This window comes from Bombus pyrosoma, linkage group LG12 (assembly GCF_014825855.1).
Source record: "Bombus pyrosoma isolate SC7728 linkage group LG12, ASM1482585v1, whole genome shotgun sequence".
Classification (NCBI taxonomy): Eukaryota; Metazoa; Arthropoda; class Insecta; order Hymenoptera; family Apidae; genus Bombus; species Bombus pyrosoma.
The window spans coordinates 12,608,635-12,628,286 of NC_057781.1; the positions used below are offsets into that span (position 1 = coordinate 12,608,635).

A 19,652-nucleotide genomic window follows, 5' to 3' on the forward strand; every position below is an offset into this window, starting at 1 on the left:
GGAAAGAGGCGGCGATGGAAGAAACGGAACATCACGCTGATCGTGTCTCGTGTCAGTGTGTGTCCAATGTCCAATGCCAGTGGAACGCGACGATTCGCTTTCTGGCTCTAACTCGCTCGTCGTCAGAGAACTTGGGCCACCGGTTCGTAAACGAACTCACGGTGTTATCTAGATCGCGGCGACGAATTGTATTCGTTCGCTGATTCGTGCCCTAGATGAGGATCGTGAAACCATTCACTAGAAATCGCGCTACGTTTATATCGATTCCATCCGAGAGTAACCGATCGAATTGTTCGTTCGTTTCTAGTGCCGAATCTCGCATCGATCGACGCATCGATCTACTATTACTATCGCCCTTGCTACTGTTATCGTTGTTACCACCGTCCGCTACACGCAAACGTCATCGTAATTATTCTACTTGACGTCGTCGTCGTCGTCGTCGTCGTCGTCTTTGTGTAACCAACTTTCCACTTGGCACAATCTTTATGTGCTTTGTCTTTACTTGAAACTATGAAGTGGTATGTGATTATCTCTTTTGAGATATACCCTCAAATTTCGACTTCCTACTCAACTTCTTTTCCTTTCTATCCTTCCTTTCCAGGAAAGAAACTTGTGTTCCTTTTCTATATGTTTCTATATCTTCTTTGCGTTCTCTAACCCGCCACTTGTTTTTACCTTTCTATATAAATACGTAAGTTTTAACGAAACGCCAGACAAATTGCGTATTTTGAACTTTAAAAAACTACATACACGAACGTGTTCGATTGTATCCATATAATATATACGTAATACATAATATATGTATAACTTTCAAGTTTTTATAACTTAAACATGTCTATGGGAAAAAGAAGCAGAGATGAATGATCGCAACAAAGATGCTTAACATTGACACTGACTAAAATTTACAAGCAGCAAAGCTACTTAGAAAAATACCTTGGCGCGGAGAAAGATACTACTTTACGTTTCATGACACGCACACGGGAGCGCGAGCGCGCGCGCGCGCGCACGCACGCACACACACAGAGTGGGGTCGTTTAAAAATAGACGTTTAAACTTAAATTATGCCCTCTGGCGAATGGAGTTAGTAATTTAAGCATTTCGAAATTTCATTACTCGATTTTTATTAAACATGTGCGAAAAGACGGTCGAACGATGATCAAAAGAACAATCGCGCATCCACCTATTTAAGATCTTATTCGAATTCCAAAGAACCGTTGCGAACACTTTAATCATCCAGTAAAATATTTGTTCCTTTATCAACATAGGTCGCAAAGTTCTAAAATGAAAGTAATTGTATCGTTCGTTTGCACTCATAAAACAGCTTAAAATCATTTAAATTTATAGAGACGGCAATTTCACAATCGGCAATCAATAGTTCATCTTATTAACTCTAAATTAATTTTTCTATAAAAGAGACGTTCAACTTTTTTATTTACGATTATTATCTTCTGCATACATATACATGTGTGTTGTTTTTCTTTTTTTAAACGATAAATAGAATCGACCCGAATAAAAGAACAATTCTTACCTTGAGCATGACATTCGTTCACGAACATGTGAGAAATGCACGGCTTCTGCGTGACTAACAATAAATTCGCACGCACGCACGCGATGCGGCCATGCCGTTGTTAGGTATGGTATCTGGACCAACTCTCAACTATATATCATGTCATTTACTTACATCGATCAATGTCACTAGCTGACTTAATTTGTGTCTAAACTTTCATAGATATAAAGATATCTCTTTTTCCCATCTCATCTTCAAACACGTACAAACCTACAACTGCAAAGCTAAGAGAACCAGGATCTGTTTGAAATTAAAATCCTAGTCCCAATGGCTAAACATTGCCTTCGTTTACGTATTTCCGGAGGAGAAGTAACAACTTTTGAATTAGTTGTTTCGAAAAGAGGTGTTAACAAGTTCGAAGCAATTACTTACATATGTAGACCTTGAAACCGTTCACATTGGGATATACACACGCATAAGTAAGTAAATACTAAATATATATATATATATAGGTATGGTTAGCGGAAGAAATACTTATCTGGAAACTTGAAAAATACTTGGATACTTTTTGGAAAGCTCGAAAATACTCGAAGATCGGCGCAAGTGTAAATGTACACTTACAGTTAGTATGTAACAAGTTTGTAATGCCTTCCGGTTTTTAAAAAAATATACTCAATCTGTAATATCCTCTGCTCGTATCGCTTAAAATTATATTTTCATAGGTCCGAATCTCTTATATATAAAGTGCTTTCATTTCATTAGAATCATTCACAAGAAATATATACGATTTATGCTACAAAAATAGTAAAATAATAACGGTGATCGCAAAAGAATCGTAAGTACCACGAGCACGAGTATAAATACGATACAGCGATCGATATGTCTTCTATGTAAGTAGATAGGTACTTGAATCGATTTTGCATCGTGGCACAGGACATGAGAATTTTTCGGATTCATTGGTTCCTGTTTAAATAAAAAGGAGAAGCCTTTATCATCTATTATTGTGTACACGTCTAAACGTGTTATCCTCCGTCTTATTCTTAATGACAATGAAAGAAATTAATCAAGCAGGTGAATACGTCACGACACTATTCAAGGTAGTATCAAAAAAATTTGACAATCTCCAGTCAAAATCATTTACAATTGGTAATGCGTGTATCCTATCTTATTATGTCGAACGTAATAAAATATATAACTATGTAATACGTGTACATACACAGCTTTTACTTGAAATTACTAAAAAAGGTGTACTTACAGATTTGAGCCGTTTCCTTCTCATTAGTTTCTTCTAAGCATGAATACTAAGCATGAATATTTTTTACTTTTACGCATAGTCATGGTGTAGCCATTATTGAAGCTATTAATAAAACTGGAGACAGATAAAATATAATAACAATTATCAATGATACATACGTAAATCAGCGTAACATGCAAAACAATGGATGGATACATGAAAATGTTAACGGTAATAACTTTTTGCGGTGGGCGCTGTTTTGTAACACAGTAATAAAAATAGAATGGAATAGAAGAGGAGAAACGCTGTGAAATACGCGGTGAATTTTTATGAAAGGAAAGAAGAAGGAAGGAAAGAAAGGAAGAAGAGAGAGAAATGCGTACGGCACGGGAGGCCTAGAACGTTTAATTCCGAAATACTAATGATTGAATCGCGAAATGTTTGAAATCATAGAGGGAAAAGATAGGACGGTGAAGATCGATCGAGCATTCAGGTCGCTATCTTGCGGCGTTTATAAGCATTACGAATGCCGTGGTACGAAATCGAAAAATGGCCGTTCCATCGGTGTTTGACGGGCATATCTACTAGAGCATTGATGAACATATTTGATATGTTTGATCGGTGGTGAAAAAAGTGATCGTAAGAGTAGAAAGAACAGTGTAATAGAAATTCGGAGAAAATAAAATTAGGAAGGATCGAAGGACCGCGTTCGAGTGAGAGAAACAATTAGGAAGGATTGGTGGGGTAGGGTGGGGTGTGGTAGGGTGAGAGTGTGGGAGGGTGAGCAAAGGAAAGGAGAGGAAGGAGGAATACGAAAGGGTGAGGTGAAGACAGAAACTAGTAGGAAGGGGAGGAAGTAGTGGTAGAAAGAATCGGGGAAAAGGGGGAAAACGAGGGAAAGGAAAAAGATGGAAACGGGAATCGTGCGGGATCGTGAAATAACATAAAGCACTGGCTGAGAAGAATTCGGATTGTGTAGAAACGTCATCAACGATTACCAAACGACATTGTTAGTGGAAATGAAGTACTAATCATATTTGAATTGGTTGGTGGATCGTGCGCGTTGAATTTAGGAAAAGCTAAATGATAATGCTATAGTACAATGAAAAGTTTTACGCGGCTAGAGTTTTTTTTTTAGGACGAAGGAAGCAAAGCTATATATCTTTTCCTTAGCTGCGCTTCCCCTCTTGGTTTATAATCACTAAGCTCGGCCTTGTTCGGCTCTGTTCGTAATAATAGTTAATCCAAGCTAGAACAGATTAGAAGCTCGAGCAAAAATTTCTTTGGCGAAAATTTGCGTTGTTCCGGGTACGAACAGAGAAATTTTGCAAGCGATTCGGGGCAAGGATAGCAGAAGGAACCAAACGTGACACCAGGTGACGGGTCGAACGATTGAACGTGGTTGAACGATTGGTAGAGTAGACGATCGCCCCCTTCATGCCCGATGCACCCTTCGCTCGCGCGTAATCATGGCTGCCTAACACAGGGCGCTCAGTATCGACCAATTTCCTACTGTAATCGTACTATAATATGCTTTAGGTTAAAAACCTAACCTGTCACAACCGTACAGGGTGTGTCGTTTGTCTCACGTTGACAGCTGTAAAGTTCGCTGCGTCGGGTCGAGCTGTTTCGCATTCGCACACTTACTGCATTACGTCGCGATTCATTTTGATTCTTCTTCCATCTTTCTGCCTATTCTTGCCTGCTCGCATCGTCGCTTGTCGCGTATCGGCCAGAGGCTAATACAAGACCGAAGACCTGCACCAGCATGCGAATATTCTTTTTAATTTTTAACGAATCTCGTAATAGGATTCGCTTGCGCATTCTAGGCATCCCGATCACTCTACAACATTGCAACCAAGGAATGTAGGCGACGAAAGTACGGATCAGAATAATAATATAACTATGATGAGCGAGGATTTGCTGCAACCTGGCCATGTGGTCAAAGAACGGTGGAAAGTCGTGAGTCAATCTATATCTTCTTTTCTGACTCTCCTTCTTTTTCTTTTGCTTCTCCAAACTACCAATCCCCAAAGTATCTTGTCTATTTTAGTTTACCCAGTAATTTCTTCTCTATGCAGGTCAGGAGAATAGGAGGGGGTGGGTTTGGTGAAATTTATGAAGGGCTAGACTTGATGACCAGAGAGCAAGTTGCGTTGAAAGTTGAATCAGCACGTCAATCAAAGCAAGTTCTTAAGATGGAAGTAGCAGTATTGAAAAAACTTCAGGGTATGTTGTAATCTTATAATTATATAGAACTAAATTAGCGTAAAATCATGATTTATATACCATATATACATATAATATCCAAGGTAAATATCGCTTTTATCTTTGTTAATGAATGCTTGTCATTCCTTATTGCAGGCCGAGAACATGTGTGCAGGTTTATAGGTTGTGGCCGTAATGATCGATTCAATTATGTTGTAATGCAGTTGCAAGGAAAAAATTTAGCCGAGTTACGACGTGCTCAGCCTCGTGGTGCTTTCTCATTATCTACTACTCTCCGTTTAGGACTTCAAATTCTCAAAGCAATTGAAAGCATACATCAAGTAGGCTTCCTTCATAGAGATATCAAACCTGTAAGTTTATCTTAATTTGTACAACATTCTCAGAATAGTGTTTAATTTCAAAAAAGTTCTTGCTATTTCTTCCTCGTTGTCCCTATTATCTTTCGAAACCAATTTCCAATTTGTATCGATGTAATGATTTCCATGTTCTTTTTCCATTAATGTACAATATTTTCTTCCAATTTCAGTCAGTCAATTTTACCGTTCTCATGGATTTATTTGTATCATATCAAAATTTATTATTATTATAAAATTTATGTTCAATCGAAATAAGATACATGTTCATTAATTAAAAGATGGCATTGATACTTCATGAAAATGGTATTCGTTATTAATCGCTATAGCTAAAGTTGCAACTCGTTCTGTATAATTAATGTTATCTTTGCAGTCAAACTTTTCAATGGGACGACTTCCGCATACATCGAAGTTAGTTTATATGTTAGACTTTGGTTTGGCTCGTCAATTCACGACGGGTACTGGTGAAGTTAGACCACCTCGTAGCGCGGCAGGATTTAGGGGAACCGTCCGGTACGCATCGGTGAATGCGCACAAAAACAAAGAAATGGGCAGACACGACGATTTGTGGTCATTATTTTATATGTTGGTAGAGTTTGTTAATGGACAACTTCCATGGCGAAAAATTAAGGATAAAGAACAGGTATACCAATGTTACAAGTATTCTTGTCTTAATTGACCGATACGCGTCTTCTTCACCATAAAAAAATGATCTCGCCTAAGCTTTAATGTATTGTTTTTCCTTTTCTCTCTCTCTCTCTCTCTCCGTCTCTAACTTTTTCCCTCCCTCCCACCTTCCTTCCCTTTCTCCCTTCCGCGCCTCATCCATCTTTCGTTTCTTCGTCTAGGTGGGTCTCATGAAAGAAAAGTACGATCATCGCTTACTTTTAAAACATCTTCCAGCGGATCTCCGTGTTTTTTTGGAACATATTCAGGTATGCGATCTTAATATTCTTCTGTATGTTTAAAAAAACCAGTTATTTTTATTCAATATGGTTATGTGATATATAACACTTAATAGATAATGATGATATTATATCGTCTTCTAATTAATGCATGTGATCGAGCAATGAATGGAATATCCTTTTTAGAGTTTGGGATACGCAGATAAACCAGATTATGCGATGCTGGCAGGTCTATTCGAACGTTGCTTGAAACGTAGAGGAGTGAAAGCTACTGACCCTTATGATTGGGAGAGGCCATTTATATCGAACGAAAGTTTACCGACTACCAGGTCTCTACCTAGTAACTACCAGGTCGCCATGCCTCCAGTACTGACCACAGCTACTACGATCAATCAAGCACCAACCACGCCGAACGTCGATACGAATAATCAAGAAAACGTCGAACCCGATAACAGGAAGGAATTAGACGTAAAGAGATTAAATAGAAACGTTTACTAGACATTATTAGCTGCCTATAAATTACGGCGGACATATTTCAGCATATCTTTTACAGGCACAAATGGATTATGAAAGTATATGTAGAAGAAATAAACAACGTGGAGTAGAAGGATCTTCGGTGCCGTTTACATCAGCTATCAGCAATCACGGCCGAGATAAAAATTGTAACGCCACAATACCTACAATGGATAACACTCATCAACAAGCTGGGCAACAGGCTCAAGGTTATTACCTTCAGAATAAGATTTCATTTATCAGAAAATATCTTAAGCAAGTGCTTAGCTTGATACCGTCATGTTTGTTCGCGTGTACATTTACCATTTCATTTCTACAGACTCGCCTAAAAAGAGGCGTGCAGTTTCGATGGCAGCAGAACCACAAACAGGCGTGGTAGACAACGAAGGAGATGCTTTAATGGCATCCGCTCGTTCTGCTTCAGAAGTTCCTCGCAATAAAATTGGAGCTAATGCTGCAGCACCATTAAGGAAATCCGCAAGTGGCGCAACATTTGCTCGATTACGAGTAACATCTGCGCCCGAGGCAACGCCTGGCGAACCTCCCAGTCCTCGTGTACAAACTGAAGTCGATGCCTCCTATTGTTCCTACGACGTTACCAATCCAAAATACGTTGGCAATCAGAGCCCCGTGTGTATAAAATCGTAAAAGCTATTTACTAAACTCAAACAATATAAAAGGTTGTTTGTTTTTAATTCATGTCTATTCTTTTCTGGATGTGTATCCTGACAGGTTACGGAACAAAGAGAACCATTGAAAAGAGAACCGCGAAGAAGAACAGATGGACGTCAACAAACAAGAGCTAGTCGCGCCGCAATAAGGGACTGTTCCATAACTCAGTTCGCGCAGATAGATGACGACAATGTATCGGCGTTGCAGCAAGTGACTAAAGGCGGTGGTGGCCTGACCCTCGCTTCTCAGTGGAAATCACAATTTGACGATTCTGAAGAAACTGACAACGAATGGAAAGGAGAGAATTTACAGAGTCCCGAGCATAAAGGGACCAACATGCCAATTATGGTTCCGCAGGTAACTGTTTAAAATGATCACGTTATCATAAGTTACGTTACAGAATCCAATTTCGATAGTAAAGTATTTGATCAAGTTTTACATACAAATAAAAAGTTTCCACCGCCTGTTTTGACACGTATTATTGCGCATAATTAATTTGATTTTATCAAATTTCAATTTATAGTCGACAGTTGGTAGTGACGCTGTGACCATCGCAGCTTCAGTACCTGCATCTATCGATGCGAAAACGACAGTGGTTCAATCAACCACGTCGATCGCACCGCAACATTCAATAATACCAACTGCCCTCTCACGAATAAGTGAAGATTCTACGAAGCCTGCGGCTCCTCATAGGTGCTTAAATATTGCTGGCATTGAGAAATACCCGGATCTTCAAAGTGCGCTTCCTCGCGCTTGGAGCGTTCCCGAGTTGGCGCCGCATGTTCGCGCGTACCTCGAAGCGCCGTTGGTCCGTAACCATTTTATTTATATATAAATATATATATATATCATACATATTTGAAGTTTTATAGAGCTACGTATTGTTTTCCAATAACAGGTTCAACAAGCTGCATTCGATGATTTGTTGTACGAGGTTGATGTCATGAGAAATATAGCTACACGTTACGACGAACCGAGACAAAGCCTTCCACCACGAAGGGCGAGCGTACCAGCAGTTGCTTTTTCACCGCCGAACACAATACCCAGCACACCTGGAGGAGAAGAAGAGGAGGAAGCAGTAGCTGGAAGACTAGAAATTAGAGTAGTTGATGCAACAGGCGGTGCAACCGTTGTACAAACCACCGCGGATAGAGAGCCATTGCAAAGTAAATATGGAAACGCTTTAATTTACTATATTTTTACCCGACCTCGAAAGTTTTTAAAGATTTTGTTACTATGTTGCTATCGCAGTGCTGTTGTTGTTTGCTGGCGGTGATATGTTTTTGTTGTGGCTATTATCGTATCATATCATATGTCGCTATTACCTTCGTGATTTTACATTCATTTCATACAATTTTATAGGAAAAATGACAAACGGTACAGTAGACAGTCCGGCTATCCTAGATAATCCTAATCCGGAAAGGGAAGAACCATCGATATACGACGATGCTGTTGAAAATCGAGCGCCTATCGATGATACCGTGCACAAGGAGAACAACACTATCACTGCCTCGACCACTATACCGAACGTAGTACCACTTCGTGAATATAAGGACGATAAAGAAAAGGAGGTCTCTAATAGGACTTATAATACTGTCAGCAAAATTCCAATTCCGGTTAAAAGTCCGAGATGTTCATTATCGGAATCAACACCAGAAACGAATACGCAAAATACCAAAAGCATCATGGGAAATGAAGTAGAAATATCGTCTACACCTGCGGCTACAGCCAGAGAAAAAGATGCTAGTTAGTAAGACTTTTTTTTTTTTAGCTTACACTGTAATTTTATGATCCTATCTTCCCGAACTCACATGCGTTACATGTTTTAATACTGTACAGATTCGATTGTACAAGTTTTACGACTTCTGTTCTTCCTGTTCTTCGCGAGTTTGATCGTTTTTGTAATTGATAAAGTTTGCAGGGTGAAAATTCCTTAAAAATGACAAAGCCATCGTTGATATATATATATATAATATATATTGCTTTCCTTACAGGATTACAATGTCCCGCTTCTACACGAATATCACGCACAATACCCGATAGCCAATCCCTTATCGATTTCAATGTCCTTGAAATATGTTGTCAAAGTCATCGTTCTGAACAACTTTATTTTATAAATATCACGACTGCTCAAGTCTTAGATTTCGAGTTATACACGCAAGTTTGTTTGGTATTACATATGTCGCGTAAAACTGGTTTTTAATATATCATATAGACCTTTTCCAATATCTTCATAGCAATATATAAGCAATGGGAAGAAATAATAAAAATTCCAGTCACTGAATTCCAAATGGAAAGGAATAGGTAGGATTAGGCTATTGAAGTGGTGGCGAGCCGCGTGGAATAGTATAAATGGGCGATTTAAATTCAATGACGTTAGAAAGAAGAGAAAATACTCGGTCTCCCAGGGATAAGTACTACATGTATTCCATCAGCAAATTTGTCAGAACTTATTTGTTACAAGCGTACTCGGTCACCACGAAAGACACTTATCGGCTGTACAACCGAGCAGTAACAATAACAATTACAGTGTAGCTACAGCAACACAATTATAATTGGGACACACGCGCGCATAAACAAGCAATAATTATAATATCTAATATACAATTTTGTATAAAATATAGAAAAAAAGTACATACAAATATAATACCAAACATAGTTTTGTGTATAACTCGAAAACTAAAACGAGAGCACCCATTATATTTACATATATATAAAAAAGTTGTTCAGAATGATGATCTTGACAATATGTTAAAAAAAAGAGGTATCGAAATCGATGAGGAGTTAGCTATTTGGCGTATCCAGCTACCTATATATATATATATATATATATATATGTCGGAGATGTAGAGACATCGAGCATTTCTTTTGGAATACTTGGGTTCGAGGTGACGTAACTGGTCGCTGAACGTAGCCACGGTCACGGGATGAACGTTTAACTTGGCAGAAGAAGTTCCGATATTGAGGGACACGCTGTATTAACGGACAAGTCCCGGTCAGGAGCAATGTCGGTTCTATGCAGGACGGCCTAGCAACGGCGCCTGGAATTTTGTTGATATTTCTAATCAATATGTAATTGACAAATGAGATCCAGGCTGTCTTTTATTGAGATCTCCTTGGAGAGTTTACGGATATCGGGCAGTCAGACTAGAAGATTCCAAGAGATTGAGCTGACGTAATTTGCGATAGAGAGTAAAAACAAACTATTGTACAAAGAGTTTCCCGTTGACCGTGGATTCGTTTGAACCCAAGAATTTGTTAAAAGCGTTCGTTAAATTAATTTGTTGTTAAGTCTTGTAAAGTCATATCTGTTTGTGTTAAACAATTTAAGTGAAATATAATTTAGTTAAGTTAAATAATGGATAAACCAAATGAAGAATTAATACGCGCCCACAATACAAAAGAAGATTCAATACGAAATTGCAACAATAATTCGACATATATATATATAAACATGCGCATATATTAAAACTTCAGCAAAGAATCAATTCAGAAAGATTACAATGAGGAAGAGTACATTATAAGGAAAAATATTTATAATCGTTTGTTTGGAAAATTATAGTTTAAATTGTTTAGTTACACTTTCTTCATTTGCTTTTCTTTTACCTGTAAAGGTGCCCAGCCACAGAGATGCCACAGAGATGCCACAGAGATGCCACACAGTACTATTATCGTTTGAAAATTGTACATCTTTCCTTCGACTATTACTTATTCTTTTTTTATTACGTCTGCAATGCGCTCATTTGTGTGCGTATACATGTATGTGCACACGTCCGTTGTTTGATAAATTATATATTGAAGATTCCAAGAACATATACTATTAAATCAAAATGTTTTCAATTCTTAAGTAATTGGAAGGAGGGAAGGGAGGGGAAGGAAATAGAAAGTTGTATTTTTCGTATTTTGGACAGCAATTTATAACGATTAGGATTGGTTATAGCCTTCTTAGCGATACTAATATTAATAAATTTTAGCTGTCAAGGGCAAACGCTTGACAGTGGAGGTATTGCGACGCTGCTTGGCATTGCCCGATGATCCATCGATCTTTTCACCTTTAACGTCGGCTAATTCAACAGAAGATGAAAATTTAACTGGATGTACTCCTGCGTTACGTCGCCGAAGGCAAAGCGAAAAATATGTGACCGATGCCAGCCAATTAAATCTTCGATTTCAAAGACCGCAACGCAGAATCAGGTCCCATTCTGAAGTATTATCCAAGTTTTCTCCTAGAGGAGTACCTTCGCATCTTTTAGGAGAGACGGCTAAACGTGCCGACGAGAGTAGCGACAATGACTCTGATAATAGCGGTCCACCGAATGCTCAACCTCCACCACCTCCTACATCTCTGCCTCCTCATATTGCAGAAAATAATGCTAGGTATTTATATGACTGTGGTATATAAATAAGTGGTATATATGGTATATATATATATATATATATATATATAGTTTGGCTATGCGTGTTAATTGTCGAATGTTAATTTATTTTAATTACAGATGTCGAAGATTTCGACCTATATCAGATGGGACAATAATCAGTAAAGAATGGTGAGATACAGTATCATCTGCAGAGGCGAATTCAAGTATTTGTTCGTATCAACGGTCGGCAGAAACCTTGCGATCTGCTCGTTCGAATGTCTGGAATCTTTCTTTCCGTATGAGAGAAAGCAAGAAAGTAATATTAATTTCACGACGATTTGATTCAATGTGTCGCATAAAAGTTGTTAATTTTTCCGTGAAGGGAAAACATAAGAAATCGTATCACGTGAGAAACCATTGCTTTCTTAGGTAAAGCAATTTTGATTAAAATGCTAAACGTTAAAGCGAAATGAATATGACTCGAAGAAATGCTATGAAATGTTTCGAGTTCCCCGCGTCAAATGAGTTAGAAATTATTTTAGATCAAGTTGCAGATGCAGTTGTGTATTTCATTCAGCTGTAAGACACTGTTGCAAAAATCATATGAATTGGTGGTGCTTCAAAGAATGTACTTCCTAGTCTACAAAGGTATGTGACGACAGGATAAAGTTCATTAAATATTTATCAGGTACATACGTTAACAAAGGCACAACTACAGTTCGAAACGAATTATTCCATCAAAAAAAAAAAAGAAAAAAACAAAAGAAAAAAGAAAAAAACAAAAAAAGAATGAAGAAAGAAGAAAGAAGAAAAAAAAGAAAAAAAGAAAGGCATATCTCCTTCTTCTTTTTCTCTAGTCGTCGTCGTCGTCGTCGTCGTCGTCGTCGTCGTCGTCGTCGTCGTCGTCGTCGTCGTCGTCGACGTCACCACCACCGCCACCGCCACCGCCACCGCCATCGCCATCGCCGTCGCCATCGCCGTCGCCATCGCCATCGCCATCGCCATCGCCATCGCCATCGCCATCGCCACCGTTCCTGCCCGCTACCATTCACTGTTCTTTTATTCTTATCCCTTCCTTCCTTGTCCCCCCTTCCTTGTCCTAATCGTCTTCCCATTTTTTACGCACCCCTGCTTTACGCGAAATTCTTTCTACAAAGTACTCTTTTTTAAAATATTGCAATCCCGTTATCTGCACTTTATAGGAAATTGCATTGCAACAAGTTTTAGTTGTTCACCGATGTAAGAAGAGACTGTACAACGTTATTCTTATTGATTATGCATTTAGTGAACAGAGAAATTTGAATATAAGGGCAAATTGTAGGAAATAACCTTTACTAATTGAACAAAACTTTCCGTGATAGTTTCCATACAAAACTAATGTACGGTGGATCACGATATAGATGGTCAAAATCGATATTGGATATACAAAATGACGCTAACTGTTGTACCGTATTTATTTTAAATACATAGTAGTTTTAAACGAATTTTCGCGAGTTATCAAGGTAACCGGTACTCTTTGAAAAACCACCATTGCGCAACTAATAAAAGATAGCAAGAAAGGATCGTTAACGTTAAAATAACAGTTATATCCTCGAGCAAATGTATATCTCGTCCGAATTATCGTTTTATGGATGTGTAACGTATTAGCTAACTGCTTGTATTAAGGCTGCCACGAAAGATAGATGAATTCAATTACGAGATCACGATTAATCACTTGTCAATATAAGCAAGCCTTTTTCGATTGGTTGACAAATTTTTCGTCATCAAGATTTAAGCGATGAAAAAACTGTATTAATAAATAAGTACTCGAAGAGAATGTTATAGTTAGATTACATATAATCACGCGTATTTGTCTTGCACTTCCCGATAACGCGATTTTTCCAAACACTTATAAATCCGCAATCGAAACAAACATAGTGATGCATAAAACTAGTCAAGTAGAATCCTTTAGTATTCTATTAATGAAACCAAATTTGCGCATAGAGTTATAAATATTATACTTGTACAAAATAGTTTAGGATTTATTTTGTGCAATGATCGAAATAACGTTAAAGATACGATGAGATAGCTTTAAGTTAATGTCACGAGAATAATTTCGCAATATGAAAACAAGTGTGCAGTATGCGCGAGCAAAAACTACGGGACTATCGTAGACGAAATGAGGAACGGAGTGATACGCGAGTCTATCGAGTGCATATTAATCTGTGTACGTATACACACGAATATGTATATCGTCATACTACATTTGTTCGTGCACTCGCGTTTCCAAACTTCATCTTTCAAATCATCCAAAATTTTTTGTGCGAACGTACATAACTTTACAATGGAAAAGTGCCAGCGACGATGAACATACTGTGTGTAAATCGGTAATGAATCTGTAATTGAAGATAAAGTGTACGTTTGAATGTAAACAAATACGCATAATACAGCTCATTGGATGTATCTCTATAATCTAGTATATTTGAATGTATCTCTAATCTATAATAGAAAAGTATCGTAAGTTACTTATACCATTCACTTTGAAAGTTCGCACTCTGTTAAAAATAAAGAAACAGTGTGCGTTTTGTTCTCGAAACTGCATAGAACTTGTCATTGATGCATCGTTTGAGCGAATACGAAATATTTTATTGAAAATTAAGGAACCGTAAGACGTATTGAAAAGATACAAATTCCGCGCGTAAATATTGCACACATCTATTCTATATGAAAACATACATATTTTCCATAAATGTCAAATCAGGTTCATTAATTTACTTTGAAACTTTTAATAGATTACAAAGAGAAATAAATGACTCATAAAGCTACCAATGCATATATATGTATGTGTGCGTAATTATGTTTTAAGGACTATCGCGTGTAATCACAAGGGATATGTTTACTCAACGATAATTGAAAACAGATAATCTCGTGCAATATAAGTACAAATGAAATGAAAAACTACCAAATTTTTATTTTTAGTGATTGATAACTATATTTTTTTTTAATATCACAGTTAATATCGAAGTTTAATCCACGAAAAATGTTAAATATATTAAATAATAAATAACTGACGTACACCGACGACATGAAAAATCTAAAATCAGTTTCATTACATCATCATTCATTACATAGTATTGACCGAGTCTCTATCGTCTCCGTCGTCGTAAGTGCGTACGTACTGGCTTATACTTACTTATTAACCTACAATCATACATTTTGCACCCATATGTTGTCATATTCGTTTTCCCGCTTTCCCGCTTACTGTTAACCATTTTCTATTCGTTTAATCGTTAAAAGATATCAATGAGTATCAGCCTACGCCGTTTCGCCGCGTCGACAATAATATGTCCTCTCTAAAGTTTACAAAAAATTATAGTTTGATACTTTAGAATTTAGAATCTTGTCACCCCTGATAGCATCATTATCATAGTGTTGTAACAAGTAAATATTTTACGTAAACATTTACAGCAATTTGTGCAAGTGCGACAAGGACGTTTGTTTAAACGTTGTTAAACGTTCGATATCACAAAGTCAAGTCGATCGATTTATATACATACATGTACGTATGCGTATGATACTTAGTAAGTATACATATGTCAGGCAGGAACGTATAATATAACCTCTTTTCTCGAAGCTGTAAAAGGTAAGAAAAGTAAAAGCAAAATATCGAAATACAATGATCGACATCGTGTATCGATATGACCATTTCATTAAAATCATTATCACAAATTTCATTATCACAGCCAACGAGATATATTATAAATATAAAAGAATGGCGAAATGTATATTCAACGCGTGTTTTTATTTCAGATGATGATTCTTATTAATAGACTTTCCTTTACTCAAAAATTGCTATGTATCCCTATTGCTGCTATTGGATATTATTTAGAAGGGTTTATATCCTGTCGTTATACACCTCCAACTGCACCAGTAATAGAGCAACGCGAAGAAAGATTATTAGCTAATATGAATTCTATGTCTGATGAAAAAAGGCATTCTCCGTTGGAAGTTAATCTTCCACCCTCCTTGTCTATATAATTATTTATATAATTTAAGTATGTACTAGGAGAGAATGTAATATATAACATACTTTTATTCTAATTATTAGAACATAATAGTCAAAATACAATTGTATCATATACAAAGAATAAGTATGTATTTTCTATGCTACTACTCCAAACTTGTATATAACAGTATGACGATAAAGCTGTCCAGGTTCAAGTATGCTATTTGGAAAATTTTCCTGTAAGCATTAAAGCAAAGATATTAACTTGAAATGATATATTGAAGTGGAGATTTAGTTTGTTTATCATTTTTTAGTCATTTATAACTGAAAAATATCATGCAACCTTAAACCTTAATTCTCACACTTACTTGATTGACAGCATCCGGATAATTTTGTGTTTCTAAACAGAATGCACCATGCTTGAAGTATGTGGTTCCGTTTTTCCCCTTAATACCCGGGGTCTCGCGTTCGGGTAAAAAGTTGGCTGTATAAAATTGCACTCCAGGCTGATTCGAAAAAACTTGTAAATATCTTCCAGAATTAGGATGTAAAACATTGGCAACAACGTTTCTTTCGTTTGCGGTATCGTTTACTCTTAAACAAAAATTATAATCGTATCCACCACCTGGTACTTTGTCAATGACATCTCCGAGTATGGTCGAGTTTCTCAAGTCCATCACGGTACCGAGGACCGATCGTATTTCTCCAGTAGGAATACTTTCTGTGTCGGTGACCGTCCAATGATCCGCATTTAAAGTAAACCGATGTTTGTATAGTTCGCTTGCGTTACCATCCTGAAATGTATCCAATTAAAGCTAATTACAATGAAAATCAGAATGTACGAAGAGAAACAAACTGCCTTGTCGGCGAAGGCATAAAACATGATAAATTTCTAAATTGATTGATTTACGAACATGACCAGCTAGATTGAAGTAACTATGATTAGTCAAGTTAATAGGTGTAGCTTTGGTGACGAAAACTTTCATCTCGATGCGTAACTCTCCATCGATGGTTAATTGAAAAGTGACCGAAGCTACTGCATCTCCAGGGTAACCTTCGTCACCGTCCTCGCTTAGCAAAGAAAGTACAAGCTTGTTACGCTGAATAGCGGCATTCCATATTTTCGAACTCCACCCTTTAATGCCACCGTGAAGACTATTTTGTCCTGCATTCTTAGCTAAATGATACTTTTTCCCGTTCAATGTGAATTCCCCATTTTTTATACGGTTCGCGACTCTTCCAATCGTCGCACCAAAATACGGTTTATAAACCGTGGACGAGTAATCTACAAAAGGAATCGCTCGAAAGGAAAAAGAAAATAATGAAAGAATGAACAAATATGTATTGTATATTATTTGAAATCAAAGGTTGACGTTAAAATCCATTACGCGAATGAATCAAATAAGTGTACAAACGCAAAAAATTCTCCTATACCTTCTACTTTATCGAAACCTAAAACGATGTCTGCTATTCTTCCATCTTTATCTGGAGTTCTAATAGATGTTATTGTTGCGCCGTACGTTACGATGTCCACCTCCTGACCCGCGTTATTTTTTAAAGTGTACTTCTCAATGCTTCGACCATCGACAGATCCCCATTTTGTACAAGATATTAATTGTTCACCATTCGAATCCATAATCGATCTAATCGGTACGGAAATTATGTATACGAAACATCGATTGCAATATTTATATTTATATAATGCAGGTACGCACGCACGCACGGAGGCTAAAGTTCGTCTTAATGGAAATAAAATTATTGCCATTTTTGTTTTCTATCAGTGATAATTCTAATCATTCTCTGATTTGAATATTTATCTAAATTACCATAGAAAAGAACATTGCCAAGGCATATAAACCGCCCACTCTACTATACGATAAGTTCCGATGGGAACAATTGTTACTGATATTAGTTAATAACAATTGTTCTTATTAGATCATAAACAAATTGCGTTTTCTTACGTAAAAAACCAAGACATAAATAGACCGAAAGAAGACAGAAAAAAACAAAATTGTAAAGCTAATTCCGACGTCCGGACGATATTCTAAAAACGTGAAAATCATAACAGATTAAAGATTTCTCAGTCTGTAATTAGTTTATTAAAATACAGTTATTTGTTTCAAGATTAATTCATTCAAGTTCATGTTTCTTTCTGTATTCTTTCTAAATCATTCGTTAATTATTCAAGTATGTTTAATCCAAAACTCATAAACAGTGGCAGAGTACTTTAGCACTCCACGGGCAACGATCCAGTCTGAAATTCCTCAAGTCTCTGAACGGCCACGCAACACTATTTGATAGCTTTCAGTGCGTAGAATCCGAAAACACAACTCTTAACTTTAGGAATTCAGTGAACGTTTTTAGGGTATTTGACGGCTTGCTTTGACGCTAACGAGACGAAGCAGTAAACGTAAACAAAATTTTGATTACCGCGACAGTAACCGTTTACATCTACTGCCATGTCTCGTTGGACAGGCTATATACATATGTACTACCTGGCATTACATATACATACATACGTACATATATACATATATGTATAGTTAACGCACGCTCTTTAGAAAGAGAATAAGATTCAACATTGTACAAATTATTTATAGTTTTTATATTCTTATCTTTAAAGTTAAAGGTAATTGTAATCTTACTTAAATAACAAACAAACTGTTATTGCCACACAACGAGGAAATTGCATGATGACAGCAGTATGACAGCACTGTAACCAACTTATACAACAAAGCACTAAAAATCTCTCTCTAAATGTCTCTCGTCACAATGTTCATATAAGTACACGTCGCGCGTACCTCCTATCTTTTTGTCATTGGATGATTATATTTCCTTTCATTGAGACTAAAAACAATGAAGATAAAATAAATGATCATATATTTATCTCACAAGTGGAAAAAGATATAATTGTTATAGCTATAAAACATTGTTTCAACGCAACATACATACGTAGCTTATATGATTATGAAAAAAGAAGGAAAAAAAGAATCAGAAAAAGAATTTATCTAATCTGTTTTGATTATATGGTAAAACCAACCGATCATAGTATATCTGCGATATCTTAACGTAAGAATTTTCTCTATCTACATGTTAAGATTCTGAAACCTTTCTAGTAAATAATTTCAATTTCCTTCGAGTATTCTCATTGCGTTCGTCATATTCGTCGAAATGGGAAAATAGAATCGAAATTTTTCGGATAGCCTGTAGCCTGGATGGAGGAAAATTTACGTATCCTCTCGATATACCGAGTAACTTAATAGTGCGTTGTTATCATCGTTTGTTTTCGATGACCTCGTCAAAAATAAATTGTTATTTGAGATAACATGTGTTTTGCTTTCAACATATTGAAATTGCAATTACAGGACAAAACAGCGAAACGAGATAGAAAGTAGTTTTGTTCAAAAAAAACTTCACTTTTGAACTGAATTATATATATATATATATATCAACATTTAAATGTATTTACATGTACGTACATATATGTTGTTGTTGCAACAGCTTGACGAGCGAATTTGCTTAGATATACACAGATAGAGTTCGTTTTTGTTTCGATTTTGTTTCTTTGTGTTTCATGTGATAAATACATATGTATGTATAACAGAAACACTAATATATACCTTTTGCCTGTATACGATGCAGCGTGCTGACAATAACGTTTCGAAATTTCGAAATTATATTAATTCAAAAACAGAAGAGCGGAACAGAGGATCTTGCCAAATGTTGTCCAAGCTTACTTGCGCTGACAACTGATGATGATTATTTCTGTTTCTCGTAGTGTTCACAGTTTTGGTCTCTGTACTCGAATTCTTCTTATTATTTCACCAACAAGGAAATTGTTCCTCAAGACAAAATAAAATGTTACAGCTGAGTTCGTAAAAGGTAAATTCAGCTTA

At 36.7% G+C, this 19,652-nt stretch overlaps 3 protein-coding genes and 1 long non-coding RNA gene across 17 annotated transcripts; 2 read left to right on the plus strand and 2 right to left on the minus strand.

Moving 5' to 3' along the window:
* Window positions 1-78: 78 nt before the first annotated feature.
* LOC122573377 (tau-tubulin kinase homolog Asator) lies at window positions 79-13,587 on the plus strand. 11 transcript variants are annotated; one of them, XM_043739648.1, is made up of 17 exons: window positions 79-142; window positions 308-518; window positions 4,571-4,703; window positions 4,823-4,970; window positions 5,106-5,320; window positions 5,697-5,966; window positions 6,172-6,258; window positions 6,415-6,696; window positions 6,782-6,950; window positions 7,061-7,371; window positions 7,474-7,770; window positions 7,937-8,221; window positions 8,312-8,579; window positions 8,776-9,159; window positions 11,388-11,790; window positions 11,910-12,419; window positions 12,629-13,587. In XM_043739648.1, exons 2-16 carry the CDS (start codon window positions 511-513, stop codon window positions 11,962-11,964), a joined length of 3,315 nt encoding a protein of 1,104 aa, XP_043595583.1. In that variant the 5' UTR covers window positions 79-142; window positions 308-510; the 3' UTR covers window positions 11,965-12,419; window positions 12,629-13,587. The 11 variants fall into 11 exon arrangements, with proteins under 11 accessions (XP_043595583.1, XP_043595582.1, XP_043595586.1 ...); XM_043739647.1 differs by lacking the exon at window positions 79-142 and having other exon boundaries at window positions 151-518; XM_043739651.1 differs by lacking the exons at window positions 79-142; window positions 308-518 and adding an exon at window positions 1,849-1,986.
* On the minus strand, window positions 545-2,972 carry LOC122573394. The gene is made up of 3 exons (XR_006318731.1): window positions 2,129-2,972; window positions 751-2,052; window positions 545-679 (listed from the first exon to the last, which is right to left on the minus strand). It is a non-coding gene; the product is annotated as an uncharacterized LOC122573394 (long non-coding RNA).
* A 556-nt stretch (window positions 13,588-14,143) lies between the features above and the next one.
* On the plus strand, window positions 14,144-16,030 carry LOC122573391. Of its 2 annotated transcripts, XM_043739688.1 has the most exons (3): window positions 14,144-14,921; window positions 15,219-15,309; window positions 15,561-16,030. In XM_043739688.1, exons 1-3 carry the CDS (start codon window positions 14,836-14,838, stop codon window positions 15,786-15,788), a joined length of 405 nt encoding a protein of 134 aa, XP_043595623.1. In that variant the 5' UTR covers window positions 14,144-14,835; the 3' UTR covers window positions 15,789-16,030. The 2 variants fall into 2 exon arrangements, 1 of the variants encoding a protein (XP_043595623.1); XR_006318728.1 differs by lacking the exon at window positions 15,561-16,030 and having other exon boundaries at window positions 14,870-14,917; window positions 15,219-15,393.
* On the minus strand, window positions 15,826-19,647 carry LOC122573386 (galactose mutarotase-like). Of its 3 annotated transcripts, XM_043739681.1 has the most exons (6): window positions 19,377-19,647; window positions 18,558-18,603; window positions 17,191-17,399; window positions 16,671-17,041; window positions 16,125-16,550; window positions 15,826-15,993 (listed from the first exon to the last, which is right to left on the minus strand). In XM_043739681.1, exons 3-6 carry the CDS (start codon window positions 17,390-17,392, stop codon window positions 15,913-15,915), a joined length of 1,080 nt encoding a protein of 359 aa, XP_043595616.1. In that variant the 5' UTR covers window positions 17,393-17,399; window positions 18,558-18,603; window positions 19,377-19,647; the 3' UTR covers window positions 15,826-15,912. The 3 variants fall into 3 exon arrangements, with proteins under 3 accessions (XP_043595616.1, XP_043595615.1, XP_043595614.1); XM_043739680.1 differs by lacking the exon at window positions 18,558-18,603 and having other exon boundaries at window positions 19,377-19,646; XM_043739679.1 differs by lacking the exons at window positions 18,558-18,603; window positions 19,377-19,647 and adding an exon at window positions 18,402-18,551.
* Window positions 19,648-19,652: the final 5 nt, after the last annotated feature.